At 56.3% G+C, this 12,726-nt stretch overlaps 1 protein-coding gene across 1 annotated transcript in view; it reads left to right on the forward strand.

Moving 5' to 3' along the window:
* The window catches only part of PRDM16 (PR/SET domain 16), a 232,437-nt gene that overhangs the window by 181,596 nt on the left and 38,115 nt on the right, over positions 1-12,726 (forward strand). Inside the window, exon 10 of the mRNA XM_065895946.1 lies at positions 5,316-5,450. Coding sequence (XP_065752018.1) covers positions 5,316-5,450 — 135 coding nt within the window. The remainder of the gene's footprint in view (positions 1-5,315; positions 5,451-12,726) is intronic.

A 12,726-nucleotide genomic window follows, 5' to 3' on the forward strand; every position in this document is an offset into this window, starting at 1 on the left:
TGGCTCTAAGTTGAGAGATTCTGCCCATCGCTAACATGAGTGAATTCCCCCAGGCAGGGGCTTGGGGCCGTGGCCTTGCTGCAGCAAGCCTGTCGGGCACCCAGCTCCCTCTGCAGAATCTCCATCCTGGGCTGTGCTCTTGGGTCCCTGAGACCGAGGGACCCCGGCCCTTATCCCCCCACAATGCCCTGGAACTGTCCCACGGAGATCACTGTCAGCAGGGGTGTCCTAGGAACCCCACGCGGCTCCTTTGGTCACAAGTCCCATGGACACTGGCTCTCCCTACCCACCCCCTGCCGTGAGCTTCAGAGACAGACTGGCCTCCATCTTGGAGGAACAGCATCCATGAGTTCCTCCTCAAAGCAGCCCCTCCCTCCCCCCGCCCCCCCTCCTCCCTCCTTCTCCCCCTCCTTCCTCCCCCACCCCCGACCTTCCTCTCAGCCTGAGCAGGTGGGGCCCCATGACCCTCCTGCCAGGACTCCTGTCTGCTGGGCAGCCGTGCGACCGCTTCCCACTGGCCACATTTCTCCTTGGTTCTTGTTCATGTCACCACCAAGCCCCATAATGAGAGTCAGGACAGAGGATTTACGAGCTCATCCAGGCTCCGCATCTGCACCCAGCAGAGGTGTTTCCAGAAAGCCTCTCCCCCACCTCCTTCCATCACAAGAATGGACTTTCTGTTTCAGCTACTCGTGGACGCCATAAATCTTGGTGTGTGTGTGCGTGTGTGTGTGTCTGTGTTACGCACGTGCGGGTGCGTGTGGTTAGGACAGCCCCACACGGCTTGGCGGCTGAGCTCGTGGCTCTGGATCAGCTTAAAGAAGGGGTCAGGGTGAGAAGGATGAGATCTGCCCCCTGGGTCCTCCCCGAGCTGGAAGCGGACACGAGGCCCAGGCCTCCATGGAGCTGAGCTGCAGAGGCAGGACGCGCGGCTGAGGGACCGGACTCCCAGGCCCGTTCCTTCCCGCCTGCTTGGAACCCATTAGGCAGCTGACGACAGATGTGCTGGCATTCCCGCCAGCACGCACACCCCAGATGGCCAGAGGCTGGCCATGCCCGTTAAACGTGAGAGAGCAGCCCAGCAGTGAGCCCACAAATTCGAGGTGCAGGAAACCTCAAATGATGTGCAAAACAAATTGTCAAGGTGAAGAGAGTTTTTCTATGCCTTTGCTTCATAACTAGGCCTTTCTGGTGGGGGTGATTTATGAGCTGGGGAAGCTGGTGGGGGGACGAGGGGTGGAAAGGCCTGGAAGGCCAAGTGGGGGAGAGCGGGCAGGAGAGCAGCTTCCTTTGGAGGCTCTGGGACCCCCAAGGCTCAGCCCCAAACTGCCCAGAGCCAAGCTTTGGATGCGATCAGGCAGAGGGGCCGGACTTCAGATCTGCAGAGAGACCCAGCCCCAAGGCCATGGCAGCCTCCAGGCCACTGCCTGCTAACGTTGCCCTAGGAGATTGGTTGGGGGGCAACTGGGCCAACTCTTTCCTTCCGTCACACCCTCCCTGGTGCGTGCCTTGTGCAGAAGCGGAACCGAGCTCGCAGCCTGGGGCGGGGGCTCTGCAGTCACCTGTACCTGCTCCGTCCACTTCTACCTGTATTGGCCTCCTGGGGCATGGCTCTGAGCACAGACCAAACCAGGCCTCAGGCCCTGCTGAGCTGGGCAGAGAGTGACAGGACCCGTCCTTATGGGCCCTGGAAAGTCTCATTCCAAGAGAGGCGGGAGGGGGGACCTGTGACGGCCCGGGGCTGCTTTCTGGATCCCGGGGCGTACTGAGTCCTGTGGGTCCTGAAGCCGGGATGCAGACCCTCTCTCTGGTCCTCGATCCGGCTCAGACAGCATGTGGGGGCCCTGGGCTGGGCCCAGCCCTGCTCCTGGAGCCTCCCTCTCGTGTCCTGAAAATGTGCAATGACAGCCCCTGCCTGGGAGGTCCGCAGTGATGAAGAAGGGGCGGTGCTGGTACCAAGAGAGGCCTGAGCCCACACGGCTCATGGCGTGAGCACCCCAGAGGGCCCAGCTTGGCCACGGCGGAGACCCTGGAGAGAAGGCCAGAGACAGAAGGAAAGGAGGCCAGAGAGAGACAAACGTCGCTCCCATTTCTCCCCTTCTGTAATCAGAAACGGCATGGCCCATCCACGCCCCAAACAAGAAGCCAAGCCTGCGGCACCCTGTCCACCTGGGCCGAGGCCCAGGGCCGCTCCTGGGAGGGTTTCTCTGATCTGAGGCAGAAAAGCAGCAGCTTCCAGGCCGGGTTCCTGCCTGCGCCCCCCGCCCCCGCCCCCTGGCCCGGCTCCATCATCCAGGTACGCCCCAGTGTGCCCCACAGGGCTGGACTCTCTACACAGAGACGGGAGAGAGACGTGGTCCTGGCATCGGGGTGAGCCCCACTGCCCAACCTGGCCCCGCATCGCTGGTTCAGGGCCCCAAGACCAGGGCTTCTTGTGCTTTCCCTGGAGGAAAGGTCAGCCGTTCCCTGCTACCTCTCAGAGGGAGAGTTTTAGTCTCTTTGGGTAGAAGGCATTAAGCAAGGCCTCCTCTGTCACCCCAGAAAGCCAGCCAGGGTGGCCATGAGGGAGAAGGGGCCCCCGGACCTTTAGGGACCTTCAGGAAGTAAGTGGCACCCTGCGGTGGTCCAGATGGTCGGGGCTGGGGGACCAGGTCCTCCGGGTTGAGGAGGAGGGACGTTTCCCGGGAGGGGCTGCTCACCAGAGAGAAGACACCCCCTGGAGCTGGGCAGCGGGGCCCTGGAGGAGTTTTTGCCTCTGAATTTTGGGCCCTGCACCCCAAGAAGGATGGCCACGTGGCCAGAGGCCCCAGGGCAGTGTCCGTGCAGGTTAGCCACCGGCCGTGTCCACGTTCAGACGCGCTTGAGAGGCCCGGAGCTGTTTGCTGAACGAGGGCCGTGTCCAAATACCTGCAGGGCTGTCACGTGGAGGAGAGAGAGGCCTGTTCCCAGAGGCCTGAGAGGGGACGTTCAGGAGGGAGGGCTCGGCCATGCAGAAGTTACTCTCCGTGAGGCAGTGCTGCCATGGTGGGTCTGTGCGTGTGCCCACAGGTGTGCCGGCAGAAGTGTGGATTTGCTCCTAGGTCAGGCAGGGCTCGGGTGTGGGACTGGGGGATGAGCCTGGGGTCTTCCAGCCGCCCTGCAGTATCACAGAATCTACCGGAACTGAGAGGCAACGGGCCATGCCTGCATCCGGCCTCCACGCTTTTCTGGCCAGCCCCACACGACCTTTGAGAACCGCAGGGTCAAGCACGCTCTCTGGGGGGGACGGGAGACGCGGGGGGGGGGGACCCTGCGCTGGTTGTGACAGCTCACAGCATCACTGACCGTCTCTGCCAGTCCAGACTGGACCATGGGTGGGGGGAGGAGACCGAGAGACACAGGCAAAGAGACAGAGACAGAGAGACTGGCAGCCACCCGCCTACACCCACATGTGAAGATGCTGGGTGGGAGGCACAGGGATGGGGGGGGTCGTCCCTGGGTCTTGGCCAGCCACAGCCCCTCTTCTTCCCTGTGATGGAGCCAGGTGGCCGGGGGCCTCGCCAAGTGACGGTGCCACTACCCACAGCTTTGCTTGGTGGGTCTTTCTTGCGGGTTTCCTGCACTGGGGGTGGGAGGTAAGAGAAGGGGCCCGTGAGAGGCGTTAGCGTTAGGAGAGGGGCCTCTCCCGTGTGACCTGCCCCCACAAGCCCACAGTGGCCTCCCGATGGGGCCCAGAGCGGCCGTGTCCCTTCACCCCTGGCAGCCAAGGACCAGAGGCTGGGCCGGGCAGCCTCCCTGTGGCCACACTGGCCCAGGCGCTCTTTCAGAATTAGGGCCATTTGGTTGAAGTCCCCAAAATGGAGAATCGTCAGAACGGAGGCCTGTGGGCTCACAGCCCCTTCCAGGTCAGCTCGGCGGCCACTCAGAGACTCGTCATGACAGGAGGGGCTGCCATGGGCTCCGGGGGCCCGTGGGGTTTGGAGGCACAGTATGACTAGAGGTGGGTTCTAGGCCCTCCCACAGCAAGGCGGCTACTTCCCAAAACCTCACTGACTCACAGGCCAGGCGGGACCCTGGGCCATTTAGAAGGTGTCCATGGGCGTTTGGAAGGCACCGGAGCCATTTACAAAGCATCTGGTTCTCTGGCCGGAAGGGGCTTCTCCAGGCCCCAGGGGCAGCCTCCCTCCCTTCTCAGGTCCTTACCTGTTCATCAGGCGGCACTGGGGAGACCTCCCGGGGGAACAGGGGCTGTGCGCCTGGGGTCGGCCTCCTCTGTTTGTACTAAGACATGTCCCTGCCCCCTGCCCTGACTTCACTGAGTCCTTCTGACACCCTGTTCCCATCACCCCTACCCACCTAGACACCCCTGCCCACCTGGACACTCCCGACCACCTGGACACCTACTTCCAGCCCTCAGTGTGGTGGTGGCCTCAGCCCCTCCCTCCTCCCCTCCCAGCCTCCCAGCTCAGCTGCCCAGGAAGCTTGCCCACGATGCCACTGGCCTCCACGGCTCTGGATTCGGGCCCCTGAGCAGGCACTGATCAGAGCAGGCGGGAGGGGCTGTGCCTGCAGCGTCCACTTTGGCGTCCGGCAGCTTTGGGGCATCCCCCTCTCAGCAGGGACAGCAGTCAGGTCGGTCTTCTGGGAGACGACCTGCTCAGAGGTGCGCACACCAGAGAAGCTCCCGGCCTCTGCCTGCCAGAAGGGCGTTCAGAAAACAAGAGCAGTGGCAAAGTACCTGACGCCAGTCGGGCCCGTGGGGCCTCTGCCGGCTGGGCGTCTGCAAACAGCGTCAGATGGGAACTTCCACTTTTCAGAAAACCAAATGATCTTCCTTCTTGCAGGGTGACGTGCATGCTGGCACACGCACACGCACACGCACACGCGTCGAGATTCGCACGCGGCCACACCCCGACCACAACTTCACCTTCGAGACCGCTCACCCCCAGCCCAACCCAGTGCTCTCAACAGAGGGCTCTGCCCTCGGACACTGCGGCCTCTGCTTTCTCACACGTGGGGCCGCTTGCTGGGGAGTTTCCACAAGGCCGGTGGCACTTTTATGGCTGTGCCAGGGCAGCGATCTGCTCGGTGAGAAGAGACAGGGCAGTCCTCCTATCTCTGCGTCGGGCTCCCTCCCGGAGACTCCTGGGCGTCGGTGGGCTTGGTGGGCTGAGGGCCTGGCTGATGCCCGGGGGGTCGGCTGATGTCCAGAGGCTGGCCTGCCTTCCTACTCTGCACCCAAACAGCGGGCTCTCTTGCTGGGCAAACGTAGAGTACGTCGGCTCTAGCGCACATGATGCCTCTGACCTTTCTTGGTTTTCTTTCTTGCCGGGCAGATCTCCGAAGACCTGGGCAGTGGGAAGTTCTGCGTGGACGCTAATCAGGCCGGGGCCGGCAGCTGGCTCAAGTACATCCGCGTGGCGTGCTCCTGTGACGACCAGAACCTCACCATGTGTCAGATCAACGAGCAGGTGGGTCCGGGGCGCGCACAGAGCCTCGGCCTTGGGGCCCTGGCACCAGGATGGATGGGAGTGGAGCCGCCGAGGTGAAGGGTTAGCCACATGTCTACCAAGCCCGTCCTGCAGCGGCGGGGTATCCGACACTTAGCCAGTGCTGAGTTTCCGGGAACCCAGCGACACCCCCGAATGCTCCATCAGAGCCTTTGCTCTGGGGCTGATGGGGCTTGAGGCTTATGGGAAGACACATGGCCGGGAGCGGGCAGGGTCTGAAACTTCAGGGTCCACATTCTGACAAATGCCACCCCCGTGAGAGAAGTAGAGAACCTGACCCCTCTCCTTGAGAATCGTGTCTAAGTGGCTGTTTATCCAAGCTGCCCGGAAGGGTCCGCACTGGCTGTCTGGAAGGCTGAGGTGAGGCCCCAGCTGCCCAGAGCCGCCAAGAATAGCTGTGGCAGCCCAGCCAGCCTGCGGAGGGGACTAGCCCTGTTTGGGCACAAAATCCTGGCCCTGCTGGAAGCCAACTGATATCTTTCCTGAGCTGCGTGGTCCTGACTTCAGCCCAGGCCCCACCAGGGCCAAGGGATGCTTTGGCTTCTGCTGCCAGCCCCCAAGAGGCCGAAGACCCCCTCGGCACGCTGGACCCTTCTCACTGCTCCACGTCTGTGCCGACCCAGGGCTGCAGGCATCCAGTGTCAGGAACCAATCAGGACAGAAGATGCCGCGCGGAGTTTCCACCACAAAGGAACCTTAGTCCTTTAACGTTTTTAATTACAACTTTGCAAGTGGCCCCCAGAGACCCTGCTCAGAGCCAGGCCCCTCAGGCCACGCTTTCACTGGGTCCCCAGGGCACGGCTTCCTCGAGATGCCTGGGGGCCCAGCGGCTTCCATCAGAGGAGTCTGCTTTCGCCTCTGTCTTGGGGTTATGCGTGAGATTTCATTTGCAAAAAGGATTCCATTGCTTTCAAAAAGGTTTGTGGAGACCACATAACAGAGGGTGCAGCTTCGAGTCACCAGTGCAAACCTCTAAAAGCCATCTGAGGCTCTTGAATTTAGAGAGACAGTTTTGCATAAAGAAATGCAGACAGCACACACCTAGGAGGCCCTGGGACCCGCGTGAGCTGCCAAGCACCTCGCCCTCATCTGCTCAGCCCCGCCCCTGGCCGTGGGGCTCAGCCTGGACCGAGCAGCCCTCCCTCCACTGGACACGATCTGGCGATGCTCCAATCCACCTCTGCTACTAAGAGGTCTACAGCTTTCACTGAGAACCCAACATTTTGAAAAAAAGGGTTTTTTAAATTGCAAAATATATTGAGGAAATAAAGGAAAAGAATAATCATAAAAATTAAAAAGAAAAGACACTTCCCCCTTCCAGACAAACGTGAGATGTGAGTGAAGGAGAATTAGGGTTAAAGCACATGGGAAGATGGTCCTTCCGTTGTCTGTCTTTGCAAAGAACATGTGTCCTTGGTCGTGTGTCTGGGAGCTGAGGGGCAGTGAAAAAGATACCAGGAGGCCAGGGCCAGGACTGCACTTTTGTGAGATGCAGCATAAAATAATGAAGGATCCAGATTTTTTATTTAAAAAAGAAATGTTTGGTAGGTGCCTTTATGTGGCAAGCTTTCGAAAATGCAGAACATGCAGCCGTAGCATCTTCTCGAAGAGAAGCCTGTCTTCCGACATCTTTGTTTTATTATTAATGTTTCAGGTTAGCTTTTATTTCAGCTCCACACAGGGTCTAAATGGAATTAACTACTTTGCAGCAAACTCTTTCCTTCTTCAGGACCAGTGGACAGGAATACCCTAAACTCATGGGTTCCCTTTCGTTTAACCCCACTTTTATACCCCAGTGCTTACCAAGCTCCATCCTACGTTCGGATCCATACCTGGCTCGAATACTTAAACCCAACGTAACATCAGAATTTCATCCTTGCCTGCTGGATGTTTCTAACAGCCTAAAAATGGGAGATTTATTATCCCCGTCTTAGTTCACAGGCTCGGAGAGGACTTTGGTGCCTATTTAAGCAAAAGCAACAATGAAATGGCCTAGGGACTTCCCTGGTGGCGCAGTGGTTAAGAATCCGCCTGCTAGTGCAGGGAACACGGGTTCGAGCCCTGGTCCGGGAAGATCCCACATGCCGTGGAGCAACTAAGCCCGTGCGCCACAACTACTGAGCCCGCGCTCTAGAGCCTGTGAGCCACAACTCCTGAGCCCACATGCCACAACTACTGAAGCCCGCGTGCCTAGAGCCCGTGCTCCACAACAAGAGAAGCCACCGCGATGAAGAGTAGCCCCCGTTCACTGTGACTAGAGAAAGCCCGCATGCAGCAACGAAGACCCGACGCAGCCAAACATAAATAAAAATAAATAAGTCTATAAAAAAATTATTTAAAAAGAATGAAATGGCCAGAAGCAGTAAAATTTCTCCACCCAGGGCCTTTCAAACCCTGCATCCTCCAAGGGAGAGAGGACCCTCTGCCCTGCCTCCTGGGACCATGGTGGGTGATTCCTGCTGGCACGGGGCAACCGGGATTCCCGCCAACGTGCCCATCTCCAAACTTAACGGCATGACAGTGGCCTCCAAACACCAGGAAAACAGGAGCCAAGGGGTGTGAGGGGGCGGCCTCATCTCAGATCTCAAAGGAAGATGGGCAATTTGTGGGATGTATTTTCCTTTGAGAAATAACACAATTTTAAACTCTAATAGTAATAGGAAAACTGCTCTGAAATACACACAGATTCTCAGTATTTGTTGGTTTGAATGAAGTGAATTTTAGAAATACGTTTTTGAAAGGGGTGTGCTAGATTTCGAACTATTTTGTAGACAGTCTCTCAGAGCCTGACGTGCTCTCTCGGATGGCCACGCAGCCCAGCAGAAAGTCTTTCCTTCCGTCCCCCAGTCCCCAGCGTTGGCAACTCAGCGCGCCGCAAAGCGACCGGCTTGACCCTTTGTAGAGCTGGAATAAAAACGGCCCTGAAATATTAATAATAAAACAAAGATTTTTGAAGACAGGCGTCTCTTTGAGAAGGAAACATTACACGATATTAATGGGGTTTCTCAGATTTCCATAATCCCAAGAGTTTCCACCCGCATTTCCTGCCACTTAGGGAACTCCCCCTCCCCCCCTCGCCGACGACACACACTCATACAAACACACAAACACACTTAAGTGAACAATTTCCCTTTCTCTCTCTCTGCTCCCCACCACACACACACACAGACAGACACACACACGCACCACCTCCTCCCAGCACAGCACAGACACAGGGAAGGAACCGGGTTGGAGATCTCAGATCCATAATAACGGCTTCTGGGAACAGTTTCCAGAGGGTATTCTGTAGAGAGCTGACTTCCGTCAGAAGAGCGCTGACTTGAAGTTCGTAACCATGAGCCCCAGTGTCCAGAGGACAAAGGAGACCAGGCAGGAGAGGGTGTGTTAAAGAGAACGTTCCAGAAGCCACAGCGGCCAGAGGATTTGAGGCAGCTCTGGACGGGCCTCCTGGATGGTCCCGAGTCCTCCGGAGAGACCCACGTGGGGCGGCGAGCTGAGGTCAGGGGGTCTCACACCCCTCAGCCCAGCACGGCCTTTGCCGGTGGCCAGACGCACCGTGGGGACAGACGTACCCCCCATGCCCCGTGAGGTTCTGAGCAGCTGGCAGCCCTCCAGCTGCATCGTGGGCGCTCGGGGAGCCCAGGCACTGGGCAGTGCAGCCCTCCAGGACGGCCTCCTTCCATCTGGTCGGGCCTCGTTCTCCCCGGAGCCGCTCAGGCCACTGACCACGTGCCCCCCGCCCAGCCGTGGGACTGCAGGGCCGTGCTCAGGGCCCCTCCCCCAGGTCCTCATCTGTGCCCCTCTTGGAGCCCTGTGGCTCTAAGCGGTCCCTGCCCCAGCGGACCTCGGGGGGAGGTGACCGGCCCGTCACTCCTTCTTCTTGGGCACCAGCTTCGGCACCAGCCTCAGCCCTCCTCTGTGCAGCTCTGGAGGGGTGAGCCCCAGGCAGCAAAGGCCAGGGGGGCCATGAATGTCCCCCTGCACCCAGCGCATCACCTAAAGGTGACTTGTGGTTTGCTACTGCATAGAACCCACAGGCGGTCCTGAGGCCACACAAGCTTTCGGGCGGCCCAGGTGCTAGGAACAAAACACCCACAGCAGACAGCTGTGGCGGAACATGTCATCCTCTGGGATTTTTGGGGGGTGGTCAGACCATAGCTGTAGAGCCTGGGGTGCTTTGATTTACTTTCCCAGCTTAGCAGGAAGAGAAGGCAAGGAGCCCACGGGAGTCTTGGTTCACCCAGGAGGCTCGACCGTTGCCCCAGCATCCTCCAACCCCCACTTTTCTTTTTGGAAAACGCGAGACCCTCAGATCACCCCTGGTGGTTCTTTCTCCCACCATTATGAGCAAACAAGTTGGTTTGAGATGTTTCAGAAGACACAGACAGGGTCTGTACTTGGATTTGTTTTAATGGTAAGAAAGAAAACGAGAGTTTGGAAATAAAGTGCCCACCCGAGGAAGCAAAGGCGGGAGGAGGCCAGTGCGCGGCCCGGCTCCCTCTCCCATTCCCACGTTGCCTCAGCAGGGCAAGGATGGCGGTGGCCGGGGCTCAGGTGGCCGGTGGGGCTGAAGGTGGGGTCACACACACACGTGTTGGGGAGCGCGACTTGGGGGTCGGAGCCCCCAGCACACCCCGGAGGGGCTGCGAGGCCCGCGCTGCCCCCCCACGGCCGGAGCTGGCCAGGCATGAGGAAAACCCACCACTGACAGCACCTTCCGAGGGCAAGTGAGGGGATCAGCCTGAGGAGAGGGGCCGAGTCTCCCCAAAGTGGGAGCAGACAAAGGCTAATCTCCCTCGCAGAGTGCGTCAAACAAAGGAATTTCATTAGCAGATGAGCCAACGGATAACCACGCAGCACCCTGTCTTTGAGAGCCAACACTTGTTTCTAATGAGAACCTGGTGTTCCCGGGCCAAAGCTCACGGCGTTTTCTTTTGCTTTCATTTCCTCCGCTCCGGTGTGGACCACCTCCCCTCCCCCACCGCCTACCCCCACGTCAGGGCGAGCGATCCTCCAGGGCTAGGATTTTCCACGACAGGCAGGCAACGTCCACCGCCCTGCTCTGCCCTGTTGCCGGACAGCCCATCACTCCCGCCACAGTTTTTTTAAATTAAAAATCGTAAATGGATGGGCCGGTTTAAATGGTAGCTTCCAAACAATTAGATACAATTTTCCGTTTGAAAATGAGAAAGATGGGGAATTCATTTCAGTGCTTCTTAACCAACTTACAAAAGACTTAAAAAATACAGCAAATTTGTTTTGAGTCAGAAAGCTTTTGCATTTTACTCTTTGGAGCAAACTGATCCCCTTTGGGGCAAAGGGCAAGGTACCCATTCACGATACTAGCTATCATCATTTACCAGAATTTATATTTTTTTCTTCTTAGTTAAGTGGGATACTTTATTAGAAGAAGGCACTTAAGAATGATGAAGACAATCTAACTGTGACCAATAATTTATACTATATATATATATATATACACATTAAAATGAAATCTAGGTACAAACTGTATACTATATATTTTTATATTATATATAATATAATAATTCATAGATAACAAATATAATTGTAACATCCAGGTAGGTACAAACTGTACAACTAAGAAGAGATGTAGAGAGAGATGTTTTTCAATGTTGAACTGCTGGGAAGGTGACAGAATATATAACAGCAAAGAGCAAAGATTTATGCACATACAGCTTCAGCCACACTTGGGAAGAGAGGAAAGTGGCGAATCCCAAAGATGACAAGCTTTCTCCCCTCTCTCGGCCTAAGGAAAGAATTGTCTGCTCGTCCCTGGAGCCTGCGGGTGGTACCGAACGAACCCAGAGTGGCTGGCCGTCCCCTTGCTCCTACCCTGCTCTGAAACAGCCAGGGAAAGGTTCCCACAGTGAAGGCAAAGGGAAATAAACACCTGCCCAGACCCTCGGCAGCTCCGAACGCTTGCTTCCCTGCTTCATCCTGGAGCATCACCTGGGCTGCTTTTTAAACTCCAAATGCTCAACCCCTCCACCAGCCTCAGGACTCCAGTGTCCGCCAACTTTCCCAGAGAGAGATGGTCCACGTTTGGGGACAGCGAGTAATGAAGAAACATGGTGACAATTCCAAAGGTCTTGAAGCAATGAGGCAGCGCTAGGACCCACCTCACCACTTTGGGGATCCTGAGAGACCAAAAATGCCCAGGAATAACCCTCAGACCAGCCTCCCCTCTCCGAAGGCAGACTGGCCACTGGGTGAATTTGCTTTTCATCAAGATCTTAGAGCAATGCAAATTCCCCTCGCTGTGTGCTTCTCTTTCGTGAAAAGCCCCTTGTGCACCACACCGAAAGCCTTCACAAATTGAAGCACAAGTGAATTCTGAAATCCAGGATGGAGAGAGGTTTAATTTTTTTTTTTAAGATAAGCACTGTGAAAGAGATTTCACCTATTTTACTCAAATGCGCCTTTAAAATTTCTCAAACTGGTCGGGGGTGGCGGGGGGTGGGCAGCGGGGAAACATGGTCCAGTTCACTTATCACTTTCATGTTTTTTAAGAAAACCGTTTGCTCCAGGGAGGGGAGAGCACGGCTTTGGCCTGAATTCAACCTACAGGCTGGAAGCATGCAGTCTAGTCATTTCTACCCAGTGTAGATTGGATGGAGCTTTTCACCTACTCAAATTTTAAAATTCTAAGATCAAGGAGGAATAAAAATTGTGGAACGTAAGTCTTCATGTTTGAAAATAGTATCTATCCTTGTGAAACTGACTTGGTGTTAAAAACAGAAACAAACTTAAGGAACTCTAAGGAGAAAATATCCCAAAGTGTCAGCCATCATCAATTTGAAATATTTCTTTGTCTTAAAGAATGTTGCTGGGGGAAAAGAAAATGATGTTCATTCTCTTAAAAGGCTGGGTCTCGCTGAATGTGGCCCGTAAGAAACCCAACTCTCCTCAGGCAGGTTCTCCGTCTTTTGCTGAGAACGCGACCACTTATTTTTCCCAGCTCCGTTCACCTACAAGAAGCTGTCTCTTTGTGTCTAGAGATTGTAAAAGGGGAAGAAACTAGGCCGGGTCAGGGTAAATACAGTTAGAATCCCGAGGCCCCCTTGCTGGTGTCGCCCGCCCGTGTGCAATCAGGTCTCGCTGTTCCAAAGAGAACTGAAATGCAGAACAAGGACTTAACTTGGGATCAGGTCTGTTTGGCATTGTTATTTTTTAAAGCCGTTTAGAGCAGACATTTATTGGCGCTAGTAAACTCAGC

Source organism: Phocoena phocoena, chromosome 1 (assembly GCF_963924675.1).
Source record: "Phocoena phocoena chromosome 1, mPhoPho1.1, whole genome shotgun sequence".
NCBI lineage: Eukaryota > Metazoa > Chordata > Mammalia > Artiodactyla > Phocoenidae > Phocoena > Phocoena phocoena.